At 47.7% G+C, this 20,372-nt stretch overlaps 1 protein-coding gene across 3 annotated transcripts in view; it reads right to left on the minus strand.

The window, feature by feature from the left end:
- Positions 1-599: 599 nt before the first annotated feature.
- Positions 600-20,372, minus strand: part of RUBCN (rubicon autophagy regulator) — a 45,761-nt gene continuing 25,988 nt past the window's right edge. For 2 of the 3 annotated variants that reach the window (XM_081910851.1, XM_081910852.1), the window contains 14 exons: positions 19,757-19,852; positions 19,164-19,279; positions 17,918-18,119; positions 15,806-15,907; positions 14,229-14,303; positions 12,587-12,647; positions 11,529-11,661; positions 9,120-9,265; positions 8,449-8,513; positions 7,287-7,525; positions 5,888-5,949; positions 4,448-4,601; positions 3,020-3,113; positions 600-2,936 (listed from right to left, as the gene is read on the minus strand). In XM_081910851.1, coding sequence (XP_081766977.1) covers positions 2,767-2,936; positions 3,020-3,113; positions 4,448-4,601; positions 5,888-5,949; positions 7,287-7,525; positions 8,449-8,513; positions 9,120-9,265; positions 11,529-11,661; positions 12,587-12,647; positions 14,229-14,303; positions 15,806-15,907; positions 17,918-18,119; positions 19,164-19,279; positions 19,757-19,852 — 1,715 coding nt within the window. In that variant the 3' untranslated portion in view covers positions 600-2,766. The remainder of the gene's footprint in view (positions 2,937-3,019; positions 3,114-4,447; positions 4,602-5,887; positions 5,950-7,286; positions 7,526-8,448; positions 8,514-9,119; positions 9,266-11,528; positions 11,662-12,586; positions 12,648-14,228; positions 14,304-15,805; positions 15,908-17,917; positions 18,120-19,163; positions 19,280-19,756; positions 19,853-20,372) is intronic. The other variant, XM_081910853.1, reaches the window with a different exon arrangement.

Raw genomic sequence — 20,372 nt, forward strand, 5'->3', positions numbered from 1 at the left:
TCTTGTTCTTAGAAAAAGCAGGTAGAAGGAAGTCTACCTTTATATAGCATTCTTTAAGTAAATCTTCACAGAGCATCACCGTGTCATTTTACACGCATGTCAACTGTATGTCCTGCTTATCTCGGTCAGGGTTTTTTTAGTGTGTTACGCATAGCTAAAAAAAGACAGTAGCTAAAATGACACTGCTATCCATCTTTAGAAAATGGGTCTTGCAGTCTAGGCCAGCACAAAAGGACATATGCTGCCTCCTGCAGGAGATTCTGCTGTGTGCTAGCTGAGTGACCTGTGCCAAAAATGCCACCTCCTCCTTCCTCAAGACATCATGCCAATTCTACCTACAGACCACACTGACCCTCACTAACATCCACAAACCAACTGTCCTTTCAGACTGGGCCACTTCAAACGTCCAAGAACCAGCCGACTTTGAAATTCTGGTCATATTGCAAGGAATACAATCTCCAGCTTCTAGGCAGCAACACAGGAGAGTACTCCGAAGGACCACACCACACAATGTGCTCTGCTAGGAGGTTGTTACGGAACAGCACCATATACAGAATTGGGTACATTGCCATACAGTAGCATCTGATAGGGGAAGGCCCTCCCATTTTATTCTCCCCCTGCACAGGAACTGCCACATAGAGGAGTCTGGGAGAAGTTTGTGAGCACACACCTAGTCAATAAGGGTGTGAAGTGCTTTCACCATAAGAGGAATACCAGCATCAGCTGTAGCGTAAAATAATCCTGCCACCACACAGCACAGGCCAGATCCCAAGTTTCTCCACCCCCGCGGGCCATTTTGACAAGACAACCCAATGTTGAAAGGGTTCTTTTAAGCGCTCTCAATTGTTTCTTCCTCTGCAACCTGGCTTTATACCAAAGCCAGACTGCAAAGGGAAGATCCGTGCCAAAAGCAGGGATTGGCTGCATTGCAGAGTTCTGGATCCTGCAGGACTTGCTGCCAGTGCTGCCAGCAAGCCCCACAGGCCAGAGATTCCCCGATGAAAAAGCCTGGAGATTAAGAGACGACATAGACTCTTGGAGATTAAGCAGGGCTGATGAACATCTCCCTGCTGAGGAACAAGGGAGGGGAAGCAGAGGTGGACAAGAAGGTGCTAGGAGAAAGCGTTGCAAAACAGGAGCAGGGAAGAGACTATAAAGACTAGTTGGTGTGGAAGAACCCTACTTGATTATAAAGCACAGCCACATTTCAAGTACCAAATTAAAGGAATCTGACAAAGAGGCTCACCTATTAATATGAGGAAAGGAAGTTTTGTTTGTGCCTGAATGAACCCAAGTCATATTCAGTGCAAACAAGCCAGCTAACTCCCCTTCAGCCCCTAATTCTAGCAGAATGGCTGGTGGTTAACAAGAGAGCACCACCTCACCAGCATGCTAGAAGCCTGTCTTCTCCAGTTTAGCACCCCTTCCAGGACTGCAGCTCCCACTGAGCCTAAACATCAGGAGGATGAAGGCTGCTTTAAGCTCTGCTCCAAGGGACCCTGCCATGCTTCTGCAAGAATGAGGAAATGAACTGCAATCTTCAGCACCATTTTCTGCCCCTCATCCTACTAAATAGTTGCCCCTTTCCAGCCTCATGATCTGCTTGATCATGAAACATGACCAGTAATAGGAAATCTCCTGTACCCTAAACAACAAAAGGCACCTACCAATTTACCATCAAAGCCGGGTAAGTACTAGAGGTTAGGTGTCAGGACAGAAACATAGCAGAAATATCAGCAGGAGAAGCAAATGCATCGCTGCAAAAGTGTCAGAAATCTCTGATCTAAAGAAGAGCCCAGAGGTTAACTCCCCCAATAGGAAAGCCCCAGGCTCTGCCCTATGTAGGCTTTAAACTGGAATCCCTCCCAAATCCAGCATCCTGGAAGGGTACAGTTACTTCTGCAAGCTGCCAGCCCACATTTCCCTTGCAAGGAAAAAGACTTTTTCAGCAAATTGGAAGAAACGGTGGAAGCAGGAGCTAGGTCCTCTCTAATAGGGTGTTGGGGTGTGTGGGCAGATTATTCTGAGAAGAGTTGTGGGAACCTTGGGTTTGCCAACTATCGCCCCACCCTCCTCAGCTTCTCCCGCTAGGTACCAGCAGATTTTCTACACCCCCAGTATCTATTGTAGCTAGGCAGCTCCCGACAAAATCAAAGGACAGGCTGAATGCCCCTTTCGGTTCTCTGGCTTCCTTCAGGCACAAAAAATTAGGGCCAGATAAATGACATTCAGCAGCAAAGTATACAGAGTTATAGGCAGTGGTTTTGGCAAAAAAAAAAAAAACAAAAAAACATAAAAGCTGCCTCTTCTGGCACACAGCAGCCAATACAGCAAATAACAAGTATCCACGTGGGCCGTTTTCCCTTTAGGAGTGTTTTGGAACTTGGCCAGGAGCTCAGCCACATAAGCCCACCAGCATCACCCACCGGCTTCTCCCAAGTGGCATGGGGGGAGAGGTTCAGGCGCTCAAGGCAAAGCCAGCTGCTACTTTCTTTGCGGTGGCAGCAAAGCTGGGCTCCGCAGTGCATCAAAGTTTGTGGCGGAAACAGCAAGCAGGTCTCTCTCTCCCTCGTCCTGTGGCTCAGACAGAAGGGAAGCACCAAGACCTCCCGAGGCAAGTGCAAAATAACCCTTTGAGGGACTCCCCCCCCCCCACAAAGGCTCCCATCACGTTGGCTTATTAGCTGTGGAAGAGTCAGTCTGAGTTCTCTGTCAGTTCAGTCCCTGGAGGCAGAGGCCACGCACCAAGCCGCAGTCTCTCATCTGTCACGTGGCTGCTCCTTCAACGACCGCCTCCTCCTCCTGCTCCTCCTCATAGTCCGAGATGTCAGCCTCCATGCTCTGCTTGGCCAGCAGCTCCCTCCGCGCTTGCAGCCGCTCGCATTTGGGGCAGGGTCCTGAGCGGAAACACACCTTGTGGTAGCAGGCTCTGCATTCTGCAAGGGGAGAGGGAAATGAGCAACTAGCAAAATCAGCGTCTCAAACACCCAGCCGCAGGGGATGTGGCTCCCGTTCTCACCTTCGCACGTCCTGCACTTGTTCAGCTCAAAGGGGAAGAGGATGTCCTCCTCGTTCTGGCAGAACTCGCAGATGAAGCCCTTGGCCTGGCACAGCTGAGGGGGAGAAAAGGAAGAAGCGGAGGGGAGTGAAGGAGAACAGCCCAGCAGAAGCTGCAGCCCCACTTCTGAAGGGACAGAAAAGCCCTGGATCTGTAGCATGTATGCGCACACAGAGAGACACAAACGCCCTGCCAAGGAGTCCTTGCCTCACCCTCAAGCAACCTCCACAGGCATCTGTTTAGCGCTGGGCACGGTAGCTCCAGAAAAGTGGCAAGTGATCTCTAACAAGGCTACCTGCCATCTCAATTAACTACCATCGCCAAGGAATCACAAACTCCCCTGTGAAAATCTTGCCTGAGCCATTAAGGGCTTTAGGCAAGCAACTTTGGCCACCCAATCTGCAGCACAGAAATAATTCTGCCGCATCTTAACCAGTTGTTGTGTGTGTCCTTATCTATGGGTTACAGGTCGTGAAGGTTGGATTACAGCAAGACTGTGTATGTGATTACATACTGTTGTATCCAACAATGGCACTGCACTAGGATTTGCTGTTGTTGCAATCAATCAATTAAATTATAATTTCAATTCACTACCCAGGGTCCAAGGCTGGTCTCAACAATTTATAATTCAGTATTTACAACAGCTGAAACAAATTCCAGTCCCAGGAACAGGGTGGATCCTGAAAATACTTCCCATGTGTCAAGAGCTAGGATAAAGAGGAGCACCTTCAGAATGCCACAGAAACCATAGAACGAAGGTGCCCAACACACCTCTGTGGGGAGGGAATTCCAATGCCGTAGAGAATGACTTCTCCTGGGCTGCCACCCCCCCAAACTTCTGAGGGTGATGGAACTATGAAGAGGGTCACCTCTCCCCATGGTAACACTGGCAGGAAGCATTTCTGCTTATGCAATGCAGGGCCCCCAATCTTCACCAGTTCTCCCATACCTATTGCAGTCCTCCACACCATACTGTTCTGCAGGGTCCCCATTCCAACACTCCCATGGTTCTGGTGGGGGTGAGGAGAGATGTGGGAGAAGCCAGAACAGGTACTGTGTTTCAAATGAACTTCATCCCAGCTTCAATTTAGCAGTGCAAGTGGTTCTCTATTACAAGAAGTCTACCAAAGTTACCCTATTGTGTGCAAGAGCGATTCTAAGTTCCTCCACCGATGTTCCCATAGAGATTGCAGCTCAAGCTGTCTCACTAGGAAGGGTTAAGATCAGCCTCCCTGGCACCCAGACACACACCCAGAACACTGCCTGGGAAAATCCAGGTCTCCCTGCATGGCTTTTGTGCGAAACTTGACCCAGGGGAGAAACCAATACAATACAAATTGGGAGGACGGGGAGGGGCTGAAAGGGGGGGAAAGTAAAAAGGTTACCCACCATGCATTTCTCAACGTGCTGGGTACCTGCCTTGAGGAGCTCTGTCAAGCAAGGAACGAGCTCCCCCTTCTTGGTGGCACTCAGGTCATTCAAGGAATAGAGGTGGAGGTCCTCTGTCAAATGACCTGGCACGGCGTCAAAGGCATCCAGGAGCCTGCAGGACCAAGTCAGAAATCAGCACCATGACAAAGCAGCCTTGTTCTGTTCTGGATGCTCCCTGCCCTCACTTAGTGAATATTGCAGCCAGACCAGCTGATGCAAGTGAAGGCTGCTGGCAGAGCTCTTCAAAAGCTCAAGCCTACACATTTCCCACCTAACATCTCACTGCCCTACTGCTCCTTTCCTTTGCAATGGTTATTCCATTTGCAAGTTGTACAGTGGTGCCTCGGAAGACGAAAAGAATCCGTTCCGCGATTCTCTTCGTCTAGCGGTTTTTTCGTCTTGCGAAGCAAGCCCATTGACAGCTTAGCGGATTAGCGCTACAGCGGTCTAGCGGCTTCTAGCGATCAGCTGTTAAGCGGCTTATCAGCGGATTAGCTGTTAAGCAGCTTAGCTGCTTAGGAAAAGGGGGGGAAAGCGGAAAAAACCCGCGGGGACTCGCAAGATTTTTTTGTCTTGCGAAGCAACCCCATAGGGAAATTCGTTTTGCGAAGCGCCTCGAAAACGGAAAACCCTTTCGTCTAGCGGGTTTTCCGTCTTGCGAGGCGTTCGTCTTGCGGGGCACCACTGTATTGCTTTTAATATTTTGTCAGGAGCTGCTCAGAGTGGCTGGGGCAACCCAGATGGGTGGCATATAAATAATAAAATTGATGCTGCTGCTGTTGTTACTAAGGTTTGTTCCAACAACCCAGCAAGGTCTATGCATCTCTGATGCAGTGTGTGTGTATGGGGGGGGGGGTGTACATTCACATAGTTAGACCCTTGTGTGAATGTCACGCATGACAGTTTGGGCAGCTGAACACTTGCTGGGAATCTGCTGCCGCTCGCAGCTTTCCAACTGGCAAATATAGACAGCTGTGCAATCTTCACACGTGACAAGCAGACACTGGTACACAATGTGCACCCCTATGCACAGAAGCAGAGGAAATGGTCCCACAACCCCACTGACCAGGTGGAGTTAGGGGACAGTTCCAACAGACATCTTGTCTTGCTTAAGCCCAGGCCTAGAGGTTAGCAAGGAGCAGAAGAATGCGTCTTCTGCTCAACAAAGGGAGGGTGGAGCTGCCTGAAAGACTAAAAGTGAGGTACAGAAATTCATATGCTGGTGGTGGCAGCCCAGGTTCCTTGTGGTTCAAGAGCATGTCCTATAGACGTTCTGTAGGAGGAGATGCAGCTATCTGGGAGGAGTGCACTGGGAGGAGTCCACTACTGTTTCTGCGCCCCCCCCTCCACTCCCATTGCTGGGCTTCTGTCGTTTTGCTTGCATCCCACAGCACTTACGCTTTCGCTAGGCGGCAGGTCTTGAACATGTTCTTCATGTGGTACAGCTGGATTCTCAGCAGCTGGAAAAGACCAAGTGGAAGAGAAAACCTCAGGTTGGAAGGCTTCTTTCGTTTTAGAAGTATTAGGTATGTGTGTCACAGCAAGGAGTTGAACAGAAACCCAGGACTTGGCCCTGCCTCAAAAGGGACTTTGGAGTTTCCCCAACCCAGTGGGATGCATGGTTAAAGAGGAAGGGGGAAATGAAAAAGGGAAATTAAAAAACAACAACCAGCTGCAAGAGCTAGAAGAAATAACAATAAAACTTGCCCCAGGCAGGTTTGGGTATGCTTTGTTGCTTTAGAAACGCCAGTCTGTGTAAGTGACATGCAAATTCGCTGCATCTGCTTCTGACAGTTTTGGCTTAGGTTACTCATTTCTGTAGTTCTGGGGTGGAGCAGAGTATTCTGCAGGGCGCTGTAGCTCCACGCCCCAGAAATCCTGTCCTTTCTGTTGCTCTGAGATTTCACCAGGTTTCAACCACACACTTTCAAGGAGATCTGCACAGCCTTAAGGGTTAGAAACTTTATATAAATGTAAAAAAGCACGGAGATTCTGAGGATGCTGAATCCTGTGCTCAGTAACAGTTGCTGCACACACACAATTCCAGGGGTGGGAAAAGCTACTATAAAAAAGCAATTTACACGAATGGAAGGTTGTGAGCAGAGGTTTAAAGAAATAAAATGAAAATGAAGGGCCTCTGCAAATGTGCTTGGGGCAGGATTTCTATGCATAAGGTTGAAGTGAGTGACGCAGGCTTGGCTCAAAAAAATGGAAAAGATGGACCTAGAGGTTTGCACGCTTGGCTCAGATTCAAACAGCAATTTTCTCTCAAAAAAAAGGGTGGGTGGGTGCAAATTGGCCCCTGCATGTAGAACAGAATGATGTATTTCCAGATATGGGTGGTGGGGAGTGGGACGTACCCTAAGAACATGTATCTGCTCCTTTCCCACACATATTGGAACCCAGGGAACTGTGGGATTTGCAGTTCTGAATAGGGATATGTAACAGAATTCTTTCCCATTGCACACAGGCACAGAAAGCGAAAAGATGCTTATGCAATAATGGCAAATACAATTCAATATATGCATATTAAACTATTTAGAAGAACCATGTTTCTTTCTTAGGTGCAGGCAAGTAACTTTGCAGGTCCTCGTTTGTAATATGAGCTATAAAGTCACACCGGGTTGCAGAATGTTGTTCTACTTGTTCTTTGTTACAGGATCCCCAAGCTTTCTCACAAATCTACAATTCCCGAGACAGCTTTGGCAGAAGCCCTGACACTTAAAAGCAGGTATAAAAGCTACACTTGCAGGGTTTGGATGGCCTCACGGGGCACCTCACACTCAGTCTGCCTTACCCTGACTTGGTTGAGCGGCTTGACCTTGCGGTAGAGGGCAGTGTTGATGTCCTGCACATTGAAGAGGGGGTCGCTCCAGATCTTGCTTAGCAGGTCCTTGGAGAAATTGCTGATGCAATATTTGCTGAAGTCCCACTTGCGCAGGATGCGGCTGGGGATGAGCATCTGAGCGTTTTCATGGCAACACTGGCAGAAGTATTTACCCAGGTACTCACAATAGCGCATGCGCTTGATGTAGTCTGAAGGGACAGGGGTTGTGGAGAGGGAGACAGAAAGAGAAAGAAAGAGAGATAGAGAGAGAATGAATGAATGAATGAATGAATGAATGTGTTCAGACTCCTCCTGGGAAAAGGGGCTGAGCCTATCCACAAGTCATCCCGAGAACAAAAGGACGTTATCCTGCCCAAGGTGCCAGTTTCAACACCCCCAGTGTAGGGCATGTGTACATAAATATATGGAATGTGAATTTCGTCCCTACCAGTTCATGATTTGAACCACAAAGTTGGTTGATTATATTTTGCTTTTCTGTCCAGAACAAAGTGGCCAACAGTAATTAATACACAGACGCCCCACTCAAATCAGATTAATACCACCCACCACCTTTTAAGACAAAATCTTTCAAGGTTCAGGCAGTGTTGAAGAAACTGCACTAGTTGCCAAACAGCTACTGGGCTATGTCCAATGACTTCTTATTATGTGAAAGACTGCCTCCTCCTGCATTCAGTTATAATATCAATTCAGGCCATCTGGGAAAATTCTACACATGCCATTGCACCCTGCAGAATATCTGAGGGTGCTGACCTAAAAATAAGCATTTTTTGCTATTGTCCCTTATTTTGGAATGCCCTTCCCTCTGTCATATGTGAAACAGCAGCTATCAGTTGCTTCAGATATCTTGTGAAGACTTACCTTTCACCTGGGCTTTCCCCAACCTGCAAGTTCTGACCCTGCATGAAATGCTTTGAATCCTACAATTCCTGTTTTATATACCCCCATATAGTTGTTTTATTGGTTTATACTGTATTTTTAATTTTAAAAATCTTGTACACTGCTTAAGAGATTTCTAAAATATTAAGCTGTCTATAAAGTGCTTTTTTAAAAACCAAGTAACATAAAATAACATAAACAGGGCCTCAAGAACTCTGCCAAATCCAGCACTCACCAGGGTCTGTCCTGATGCCACATCCGGCACAGCGATAGTTCTGCTTGGCCACTGCCACCTTTCTCCTGCAGACACACAAAACATGTGCTATGTATGTGTGCAGACAGCGGATAGATAGATCTCAACCTCCTATCTTGGGGGCAGGGAGTGGGCTGCTAAGGAAAATGTTATGAGGATTTAACATGCAGCATTTGAATATGCAATTAAAAAACCCCTCTACATGGCCATGCAATGTTATTATAAAGGACAAAAGACACTTGTCCGTTTCCAAGCCTGTTCTTAAACCACAAGGACCACTAGATTTCTGAGAAAAGGCCTGTGCTTGCAGAATGCCACCACCCACCAGACATGAGCTAGGGAAGAGGCCACGGAGAGGACACTCTCACCAGTCGCTGTATTTTGGCTGGTCATCAAGCAAATCATGAGAAAGCCACCTCCCAGACACTTTCTCATCCTCTGGTAGATGGTGCAACAGTCTGACTCAGCATAAGGCAGCTTCCTTTGTGAGTAAGGCTTCCATTCTTAAAGACAACTTCTAAGTTTTTGTGAAGAGGGGAAAAAACCTCTTGCTGCTGTTGGCGGATTCTAGCAAGGGCATGAATGGGCATATTTGGAAAGAGGAAGGGAAAGACAGAGGACACTGCAGGCTTGAAAACCACCTGTCTCCTTACGTTGGTGCTGGGTGGATATTGAAGATTATCTGTGGCCGGGGAGGCGCCCACTCCAAGTTCCCTCGGACCCGGATACGGAGTTTATAGATGTCCGCGTGTTCCCCATCGTCGGGAGAGATGGGCACAGAATCGGGAATTGGCAAGAGCTGCAGGAGGAGAAGAAGACACACAATGCAAACAGGCACCTGGGTCTGGGCACAGAGCTTCCATGGTTAGCCAACAAGGAAGGAGGCAAGATCTGATTACTGCAGAATCTTCTGGAAATAATTTAAGCACTAAGGCAATGCTGCTAAGTAAATGCTGCTATGGCTATTCCACAATCCAGTGGTAAACTGCTACGTGTGACGGCGTCCTCCATGTTATTTCTGTTGCACAAGTGCAGAATCTCACATCACGGTCCCCTCCCTGCCCACCACCCTCGCTTTTCATATTTCACATGCATGTGAAACTTTGTAATCCCAGAGTGCACACAACCTTAACAAGAGGGCACTTTGGAATTCCTGACTGCTGAAAGAAGAGCTTCCTTTTGCCATTACCCAAGAGGAAGTCGACAATCAGTGATCCCTTGTGAATAGAGCCCACTGTCAAACTGAGAGTGTGAAGTGGGGAGTGGGTGGAGAGCAACAACAGCCCCAAAACTATGGCAAACAGAACAAAGCAGCATCTTGCAGAGCAACTCCGGAGCAGAACCGCAGGTCACCACTGAAGCGCCTTTGTATAGCCAACGCAGAACTGATGTGCAAGGCGACCAAGGAGTGGGAGAACAGCCACAGTTGGGGCTCACACCGGTGCTTGTTAGTCACTTCCAGCAGCGCTGAAATGCTTCACTGTCTCCAGCACAGAGTATCAGCGTTGGGTGGGCCCTTACACCCCACTGAAGTATATAAACAGGGCCATTATGCTTGCTGCAATTCCTCCCTGTGTGACTTGCATGACTGCTGCCTCCCTAAAAGGCCTCACGCTCTCACATACAAGCAAAGCCTGTGGTTTGAAATAGACAAAATTAGAAGAACACATAGAACTTGCTTAAGGAGCGATGCAGAGCTCTGATGTTCCACACCCTGATCACACACTCCTGCACAGCCTTGGTTTAGATTCTGGGATTTCAACCAGCACAGCCCATGTCTACTCAAGTTCCTTATGGCAGCTTTAAGGGCTGGAGGCTTTTTGCTTTTAAAACATACCAAAATTCTCAGGGTGCTGAATTCTGCATCAAAATGCCCTGCTGTGCCCCAGTGCTATAGGACTGTACGCATGCCTAAGACACCTTTCTTCCTCCGGCCATTGGCTTCCCGCAAATCAAGAAGCTGTCAAATGTCAGCAAAAACACAGCTGGGGTGGAGGCCAAGGCATGCAGCCTGGACCCACACCTTTGGGTGGCTACTCATTGGTGCAAGTCACACTGAGCTGGCTTGTATTTGCAGTCTTTTGGCTTCAGGTGTGGCCAGCTCTGGTTATAAACCTGATTTTCTACTGAGCAGCCACAACAAACCACTCTAAACCAAGGCCTTCCATGCAGAGAGCGCAGCCACAACACTCACACACCCTGGGCCCCTTCAGATGGGCCATTCATAAAGGCTGTTAGAGCACGCAGTAAACACGACACTCCCTGGGCACACTTCCCATTCGGGACATACCAGCAGCAACTTTTTGCAAAGCTGTCTTTTCTTATACCACTTGGGCCGCTTAAGAAGCTTTTTAAGAGACAGTCTCGGGCCCTGAAAACCAACAGCAAATGATCTATCAAGGTGGCTCTCTGAACAAGTCTTCCCTGGTCCTGGGAAGAGAAGCAGGAACAGAGGTGGGCCTGGTGAAAGCTTTTGGAGGCACTTCAGATTGCCACGCTCCTCCTATTGAAAGATCTGATCTTTTGCTCCTTATCTCTGTGTGTGGGTGCAGAGCAATCTGTCCCAACGCCCCAGCTAAATTTCACAGATCACATAGCTCACTTTTATCAGCCACAGCCCTGGTCAGTGGTCAATGCACATGATAGAAAGGGCACAGCACCGATTCCCAGCCTCCTTTATCCAGACGTTTCGGATTACAACTCCCACCAGTCCCTTGGCCACGTTGGTTCCTGCTCCCTACCAATCCCAGTGTCAGTAGTATCTCCCACTGTGCTGCGCAAACGTAGGTCTTGCCACCTGAGCCGCTGGATAGGCTGGCCACATCACCTGGCCCACCTGAAGTACTGGGACTGCTGCCCTTTGCCCTTTTAATCTAGAGTTGTTGCAACCATGCTTAAAAGCCACCACATCCAGCACATTAAGTGTTTGCTGCCCCCCACCATAAAGTGGCTAAGTTTAAACCACCACTAGAGAGGGGGAAAGGGGGGTGCAGAGCACAAAATGACTGTGCTGTTCTGGCCTCTGGCCCAGGGTAGGTGGGTGCTGAACTTAGGAACCCTACCTTCTGCGGGGCATCTTGCTCCGGCACAAGCCATTCCAGTTCGGAGGCTGCAGGGAGCTGCATCCCTTCAAACTGCTTCAGCAGGCCCATGGCCACAGCCTCCGCCGAGTTGGAGTTGAGGAAAGAGTGGAAGCTGTTGGACAAAGACGCAGAGATTAGCACAGATACAAAGCAGTGGGAAAGGAGGTCTCTCCTGTACATCCCCATCACCTTCCTCTTGAAACCCCACATGCCCCACAAAGCCTTGGGCTTAATTCCTCACTCTTCGTCTCTTACTGCAGGGACAGGAAACCCGTGGCCCTCCAGAAATTGCTCAACTCCCCACTCCCATCAGCCCGTCACCATGGCCAACTGGCCCAGGAGCAGTGGGGATTGTCATCCAGCAACGTCTGCAGAGTGAAGATCTGGCTCCCCCTGTTCCTGCCACACTTAAAAGTGCCTTACGGACACGTTACTGCACTTTTTCACATCTAGCCCTCATTTGTTATTTCTGCCTTTGTCCCAACCAAAATATAGACACGGCCAGTTGGAGGAGCTAAAACAGATGCTCCTATCAGTCGTGCCTCTGCCTGTGGAAGCAGCCTCTTGGATAGTCTCCACTGAAGACCCAAGCTGACACCTTTGACACCTCTCTTGGCATAGAAGCATTAACCACCATTTCTGGCTCGAACCTAGTTGCTTTTATCTACTTGGAAGCTGCCCCTGGAGGCAGTATGCTGCCACCATCCGCGAGACTCAGCCTAGCCAGAACCTCAGCAACCTGCAATCTGGTCCTCACCCATTCCTTCACACTGGGAAGCCAACCCAGATGCAGAGCTTTAAATCCTTGTCATCTCTTGGCCCTGATACTACCAGAAATGGCTCCCAAACGGCACAGATTCTACTTCAGATATATTACTGAGAGAAGAAGCCTGTTTAGAGCTTTCTTAAATTTGTCCCCCAATTGTCCCTTCTTCAGCCCTTCAGCCTAAATCTTCCCAGTGTTTCACCCCTAATGAAATGGAGAAGGGGAGGAATGAGCCATCATGGTGTTCTTACGCTACATCAGAGATACATACGTGGAGCCTGAAGAGTGGAAGGACTTCTTGCTGGGAGCTGCACTCCTCTTGATATCTGCATCTAAATCACAGCACAAATGAAGCGGGGGAAGGTTAGACGTGGCAAAGGCCATGCCGAACAGATTCTGGATGGGTTAACACATATCGCCATTTTACAACAAGGAACTGATCTACAGCAGAGATGGGCAAATTCGCCTATGGGCCGAGGCCTTCTCACAATGGACCACTTCAAAGTCTGCCCACTTTCTGCACCATCCACAGAGAGCGCCTCAAGAAGGGTGTCAGAGCCTGCATTCGAGGTTTCTAAGACTAAAGTAAACACAAGCCACATCTGGCATCTAACCCAATTTTATCTGATCCTCTCCACCCCAATTTGTGCCTGGTTGGAAACATGAGGCATTGGTTCATAGCTGTTTGCATCCTTCCCATTAGGAAGAGAGACGGCTACAGAGACCCCCTCCAAGGTGGCCTCAGTTCCTGAGCCTGTTGGCACATACCAGGAAGGAAGAGACGCTTTGTTCACACAAAACTCCCAAGGCATGGCTTGATAGGTGGGTTCTCCCATCAGAACATGAGTAGGTTGCTCCCCAGTTTAAGCCACATATTCCCTCACCTAACATCATATACCACCCCATTTTGACAGAATTCTGTGGGGGGCTCTTATAACGAATGGCTTTAAAAAGCAACTACACTTTATATAACTAAAAGGCAGATTAGTTGCCCAGTGGCTATTGATGGCCCCCATTTCAGAGGAGGAGGAGTTACAGACTGCTAGATATTGTGGGTTATTTATCTATGATGTGGAAGATAACATCAGACCCTGTTTGTAAACTTCCACAGGGCACCTAGTTCTCCACCATTGGCAGAAAGGCCATCAATCTGACCTGGTATGTCAATTCTTAAAAGGTCCCCAAAAGTTTTGCTAGCCATAGTTGCTCACACTGGCCTAATCCTTCTATCAACACCAGCAAGCAGCTAAGAAAGCGAGAACCGTAGGAAGTGAACAAGACTACCGTAGGGTAAGATGGAAAGTTTATAAGCCATGCAGGGAAGTAGCTGCTAGCTGTTTAGCTTACCCGAAGAAACACACACACAGGGAAATTAGTTATGAGGTGTTAGTAGAGAGACTTACTCAAGTGTGTGTGTGTGTGTGTGTGTGTGTGTGTGTCAGAGAGAGAGAGAGAGAGAGAGAGAGAGAGAGAACGAACACACAGTTCAAACTGGTGCCAGTCAAAATATGACAGTTTGCATATGATATCCCTGCTTTTGTAGCCTTCAGTGGACTGCAAAAGAAAGGGCTCAGGAAGTCCCAGATAGATTGTAACAGAAATGTCCCTCCCACAGTGGGGCCATGTATGTTGTACAACTGATAGGTTTTTGCTGCTTTGTCAAAACCGCCTGGTTTAGACCAGACTTTGGCCCATACGGTTTTTGCTTTGTTTTGCTCTCACCTCTGTTTATATTCTCAGCACCAAAAGGTGGAAATATACATTGACTACAGAAGGGAGGGAGGGAATGCTATAACATGCAAACACTACAGGTAAGCACCTAAGGGATGACATGCAATACACTCCAAGGGTGATCTAACTAGTTGTGCCCATGTGACACAGACAGACGGACACGCACAGAGCGAAGTTACTACCTGAAAACAAGGAAGCCATTGAGACAGACAGGCCATTCTTGGATATTTGAGTCAGGTTAGATCCATCGTTACCATCTGCATGATACGGTGATGACAAAATATTGCATGTCAGCGGAAGAAGAGGGGAAAGAGGGTGTAAGCACAACCAGAGCAAGGATAGGAGAGACTCCCAATAGCACAGGGCCCTTGAAACCAGACCAGTGGTTTTCACATTTTCTACCCTGAGGGAATTCTTTCCATGTCAAATTTGTCTGCCAAGTAACCCTTGCACATCACAAATTATTCTGGAGCATAGCCGTGCGCGCGCACACACACATAGGGTACTGGCCAGGCCCCCACAGTAATCCAAAATGTACCAGATAATGCAATTGACACCCCTTCCTTGCAGGTGCAAGCTGACTTCATTGAGGAGCCTCTGAGAGGTTTCTGGGGAGTCCCAGAATTCCACAGGATAGAGTTTGAAAACCACTGAATTATGGGGTTCAGAAGATCCCACCAATGCTGAGATCTTGATCCTTTCCCCTCCCTCCCTCTCCCCAACACACAGTATGCCAAGCACAGCCAGGCCACCCGCACAACTGCTCCTCCTGGTCTTGGCTGCTTAGCTATTCCTTGCTTCAAAATGAGTTTCCAAGTTTCAGGTTTCAGCAATGTTTTGTGGCCGATGCCAAATAAAGGTGGAATATTTACTTTTGTTTCTCTGGCCTCTCTTAAAAAGTTTGATGGGGAACAAACTTGACTAGGAAGCTTCCACAGGGGTTAGGGAGCATCACCCAGGCTACTCTAGTCTACTTTTGTAAGGCTGTTTGCTGGGCTGGTTTCTCTGCCATGCTCTTCTTTGGCAGGAGCAGGGTAATCATGTACAGGCAGAATAAGGATTGCTTCACTTCCCTAATGGCCAAACTCCACACACACTGTGGTCTCCAGCCCTGGTAATATGTGCACTGGGACTGATCCTGCATTCTGCACTAGCTTTGGTTGTTCCAAGCGCAAGTACCTCCTCTACACTTCCCATTTTTAAAATTCGGAACTGATCCTTCCTTTCAAAAGCCAGCCCGATTCTGCCATGTGAACATGCCTTTGGAGAGGGTTCAAACAGTAAGCTTCATGTTGGAATAAGCAAGCATGGGCAAGCCTCCCCCCATTGTAACAACAGCCTTCAAATCTGAATTATTACTGGAAGGACCAATCAGCAAAGGACACCATCATGCCGACAGGCTAGCAAATGATAATCACAATTATCCTCCCAAGGCCCATAGTGTGTGCTTTTCCATTCCTGTTGGGCCCACTGTTCTGATACTAGAAAACTGTGTAACACCCATTTTAAGAGCTGGACAATGCAGGCAAAGATTATTGTCTTCAGAGTCGCACACAGAGTCCTGCTGAGAAGGTGCCAGTTTTGGTCCCTGAACTCTGCAGTTAAAAAGGATCGCGGACTTGTGCCTGGAAGCATTTTTGCCAAGGACCTTGGAGAGCTACTGTCAACCTGGGCAAACAATCTTGGGTCAGATGGACCAACTGTCCCAGTATAAGGGCGCTTTGTATGCATAAGGCTCATTATACCAATTACATCTTACCTTTAATCTCATACTCATCAACCTCTTCTGCTGAACCTGAGTCAGACAAGTGTGTCGAGTCCCGGGAGCTGAAGTGGGATCCACTGTCTGTTGCCATAAGACCTGGGAGAACAGTGGCAGAAAAAGAAAGACTGCAGTGCATGTCAGAATCTGTCTGGTTCAGCCTTGGCCAGCCTGGCACTCTCCATGCTTTGGACTACAGTTCCCATCACCCCTGGCCAGTACATTAATTCAAGCTGGCCATTAAGCACAATAAGAAGCAGCACATGACTTCACTTATTTCCTTCTCCGTCCCTTTTGCCTCTTGTACCATGTCTATTAGTTCCTGCGGGCAAGGACTGCCTTCTTTTAAAATCTGTGCACATTGCTCAGTAAAGGTTTAGGTGTTTTAAAAAGGAATCATAGAAGTTGCAGGAGAAAGTTCTCTCTCTTCACTCAAGTCACCTCGTTGATGAGTTTTGCATGATCAAAAGTTTAACCCAGTGCTGAAACAAGGGGAAAGGAAGTGCCTGTGGGTAACTAGGGGCTCTCAAATAATTCACAGAACCTCTTATGCTGAGACAGATAAACCAGAAGAACAAAAACTTAGGGCCATCTTTTTAATAAATACCTGCATGTTAATGAAGTATGCAAATGATTAGACACTTGCCCATTTCACAACTGATACACATCCTAATAATCAGGCAGCCCTCAAGACAATAAGCCAAACTAAATACACACACACCCTTAGACAACCACATAAGCTCTATTGGTTTGGATCCTGTATACCTCGGTCCTGTATACCTGAAGGAGCGTCTCCACCCCCATTGTTCAGCCTGGACACTGAGATCCAGCACCGAGGGTCTTCTGGCGGTTCCCTCATTGCGAGAAGTGAGGTTACAGGGAACCAGACAGAGGGCCTTCTCGGTAGTGGCGCCCGCCCTGTGGAACTCCCTCCCTTCAGATGTGAAGGAAATAAGCAGCTATCTTCTCTTTAAAAGACATCTGAAGGCAGCCCTGTTCAGGGAAGTTTTTAACATTTAATGCTGTATTATTTTTAACACTCGATTGGAAGCTGCCCAGAGTGGCTGCGGAAACTCAGCCAGATGGGCGAGGTATAAATAATAAATTATTATTATTATCCAAAACAGCTCCATCTTGGGGTAATCCAGGATACACATGTGGTAAGAATTCACTTCTACACCCCTTTGTTTGTTACTCAAGTGCAAAACCACCTTTTAAATGAACCACAGAACTAAGGAAACTATTTTCAAGTCCAGCATCCAGGAGGGACCCAACGTTTATTTCTATTGCAACAGGACAGAGCTCAACTTAAGTGCCAGCTGAGAAGAGTGTAGGGTTAAACCTGCAGAGTATGAGATCAGCATGGCCCATGTATAGGTCTTCTTGCCTGCTTGGATTGACCAGTCCCTTCTGAGTAAGTCCCAGAGAAAAAAGTTTCTCTTTCTGCCTGAAATGCACATAAAGCCTTTTCCATCTTATCAGACTGCCTCCTTTTGTCCTCATTCACATGAATCTGTTACCATGAGCCTCCCTGCTGACTTCTTTAAAAAGGAGATGAAGGAAGCAAGGATGCCCTGAGTGGGAGAGAGGTAGATTTCTAGCAGACCACTTCCTGCTCCAGCCATTGACTCCTATGACAAAACTAAAAGGCAAGGCTAAACCCTCTAGGTGTTTTGTGATCCTCAGATGCTGCACACACAAACAAAGCCGTAATCTGCACTACACTAGGGTGGAATTTGGTATGGAACATAGACATTAGTCGCGCGCCCCCCTCGCCCCAGGAGTCTCATTTCTATCTCCTTTTCGTTGCCAGCTTCTACCAAGGATAGATCCTGAAAAACAACACCCGGATTGAACCGCACTTCCAGGGGTCAGGAAGGAAAGCTTCACTGCAACTCATTCATGCTCTGACATGATAAGAAGCAGAAGGCTATCCATTAATCTTGCTGAATTGGCACAAGAATAAAGGTTTCTTTGGCAAGAGGATATCAAGCTGTGGCACTATCCGGGATCTGCACCCTCGGAAATAGCCTCAGGGATACACAGTCACTTAAATCCCCAAAGAAGCCTTCAACACAGCAAAAGGAAGAGCTGGAAGGAAGCACCCACTGTCTGAGCTGATCTCCGGGTACGCTGGATGCAGGTGCCGCGTCCTGATCTGTTGTCGGCGGATGCGGATTTTCTGTTTGAGCTCCTGGATCTCCTTGTCGCTGTCCTCCTCCTCCTCTTCCAGCTGCCTGTTCGTCATGTTGCACTTCATCAGCTCAATGGCAGCAATGAGCGACTCGCAGATGCTGAAGTGAGCATTTTCCTGGGGTGAAGGGAAGAGGAGAAGCAGCAGAGTTAAGTTCTGCACAAAACTCAAAAGGAGGGAGCAGTTCTCTAGAGAAAGAGCAAATGGGCTTGCAGGGGGGTGGGATAGGTGGCATGACAGCTGTCTAAATATCTTTCAATACTCAAGCCCGGTAAAAAAAACCAAAAACAAAAACTTTTGGCAGCCCTGTGCAAAATCTACACTGTTGTAGAATATGGATGTGCACAGAAATCTGTGGCTTGCTTCATTTCCACCAACCCACTCCCAAATATTTTTCTAGCCCTTGTGGTTGGGGGAGTGAGTTTTTAAATGTTGCATTAAAATTTTTTGCCAAGGCCAGAACTTGTCTATCAACCGCATTAGTAATAATTTTACTGTTTAGCTCAAAGTCATAACAAAAACAAATGGAACATTCAAAAGTGAGCCACAAAGTTAAGTTTCCTGTCTGCCAATGCAAATAAGGAAACACACAGATCACATAGTTCTCAGAAAATAAACCAACAGAAATAAAATTATTCCCGACATTAAACTCTGAGAAATATTTTTCACGAGGATCCTTAAAAAGAGGGCATGTTTAAAACACTGCTAACTTGGGGGCTAGTGTTGATTCTTTTATTGTGATCCCTTCCCTTATTTGCCTGTATCACATAAATAGATACTTTGGACCACAAAGAAAGTGATCACTATCCTCTCTCCAGCTTACATTTCTATACTGCTGGACTTCAGCCAGCTTATCGACCTAACAGGAATAGAAAGGCCTTGGGGATCAGATGACCAAGATGGTCTGCAGCCCTTCCTCACCCTATCGGGAATCTTATGAGGTGTAAGGAATTGATACTGCCTGAAATAATTGAGTGCCAAAGACATTCCTGTCATCTTAGACAAGCAAGAGACCCCAAGCATATATATGGTTCCCAGGCAGCTACACACCCGCCCAGGCACTGGCCATATATCCTGGGAGTCACTGCTCTCTGTGTTTTTCTCTCACAATTTCATGCAAGCTCCCTGCTAATCTCACATTTCACTTCTCCTATTGCCTACCTTTTCCAAGTCTGCACAGCTGCCAAAATCTTGCTCAGACAAGTAACTTATCAGGGACTGGCCTTCTGAGGGCCTCCGGAACATCCCTTCCCCAGAGCTTAGATACTGCCCGGTATCTGATGGAGAAAGAAAAGTTAAAGGAAAATTACTGTTCCATTCCTATGAACTTTGTCAAGGGGTGGCTCACGCAGGACTAGGGCAGTCAGAATCCTTTGGGAATGGTGGAAGATGCAAAGTCATTTGGAAAACCTCGCAAGGTCTGTGCTGGCTCTAGCTCCTGCTTCTCTGTCGTCAATAGGCCTTGGGTAGCCAATGTGGTACCTTCCAGATTTTGTTGGACTCCAACTTCCATTAGCTCCAGCCAGCATGGCAAATGGCCAGGGGTGATGGGAGTTGTAGTCTAATGACAAATGGGGGGGTGCACCGCATTGGCTACCCCTGCTGAAGGCCATTTGAAGCTGGAGGGGCACAGCTCTTAGCAAAAACCTGCATCAAAAACTGGAAAAGGCTCACACACCATGCTGATGCCCAACTCCAAAGGAGAGCTGAGAAACAGGCAAAAAATAACCCAACAAAAGCCCTACAGTGCTCACCGTATTCCATGTAAACAGATCCAGGGGTGCTCATCTGGCTGCTCTGCATTGAGCAGGACATGCTGCCTTGGAACCTGGAAATGTCTCCACTGGACTCTAGGGATAATATAAAGAAAGATGGAGTTAATCGCCATGATCAGAACGAGCCACAGGGCAGGGCATGAACAGAATTAAATGGGACAAAGTGATACATCGTGAAATATATGAAAAAAATAAAGTCAACAAGATGGAAGGTGCGGGAACATTTGGGCAAACGGGAGTCCAGAAGGAACCATTGAAGGCAGGCAGGCTGAGGGGTGAACTTTCATGGACAGGAGCAGAAATCATGCATGTGTTCAAGCAGGGGGTATTCTAACAAGCTAGTCTAGATCTGCCTTCACAACTGGTGCCAATAGATATCAGGATTGGATCTTGGAGAGAGTCAGGTTCAGTATCCCAATTTAACCTGTGGCCCTCCAGTGTATTTAGGAGACCAGCTTCAATCAGCCTCTGCTAGCCTGATCCATGATTAGGGATGTTGGGAGTTCAGCAGCAACTGACAGGTTCCCCATCCCTCCCCGAGGCAAACATAGGCAAGTTGTTGTCTACTGAGTGCCATAATAAAAGCTTTCCTGTG

This window comes from Podarcis melisellensis (genome assembly GCF_964234715.1).
Source record: "Podarcis melisellensis genome assembly, chromosome: 5".
Taxonomy (NCBI): domain Eukaryota; kingdom Metazoa; phylum Chordata; class Lepidosauria; order Squamata; family Lacertidae; genus Podarcis; species Podarcis melisellensis.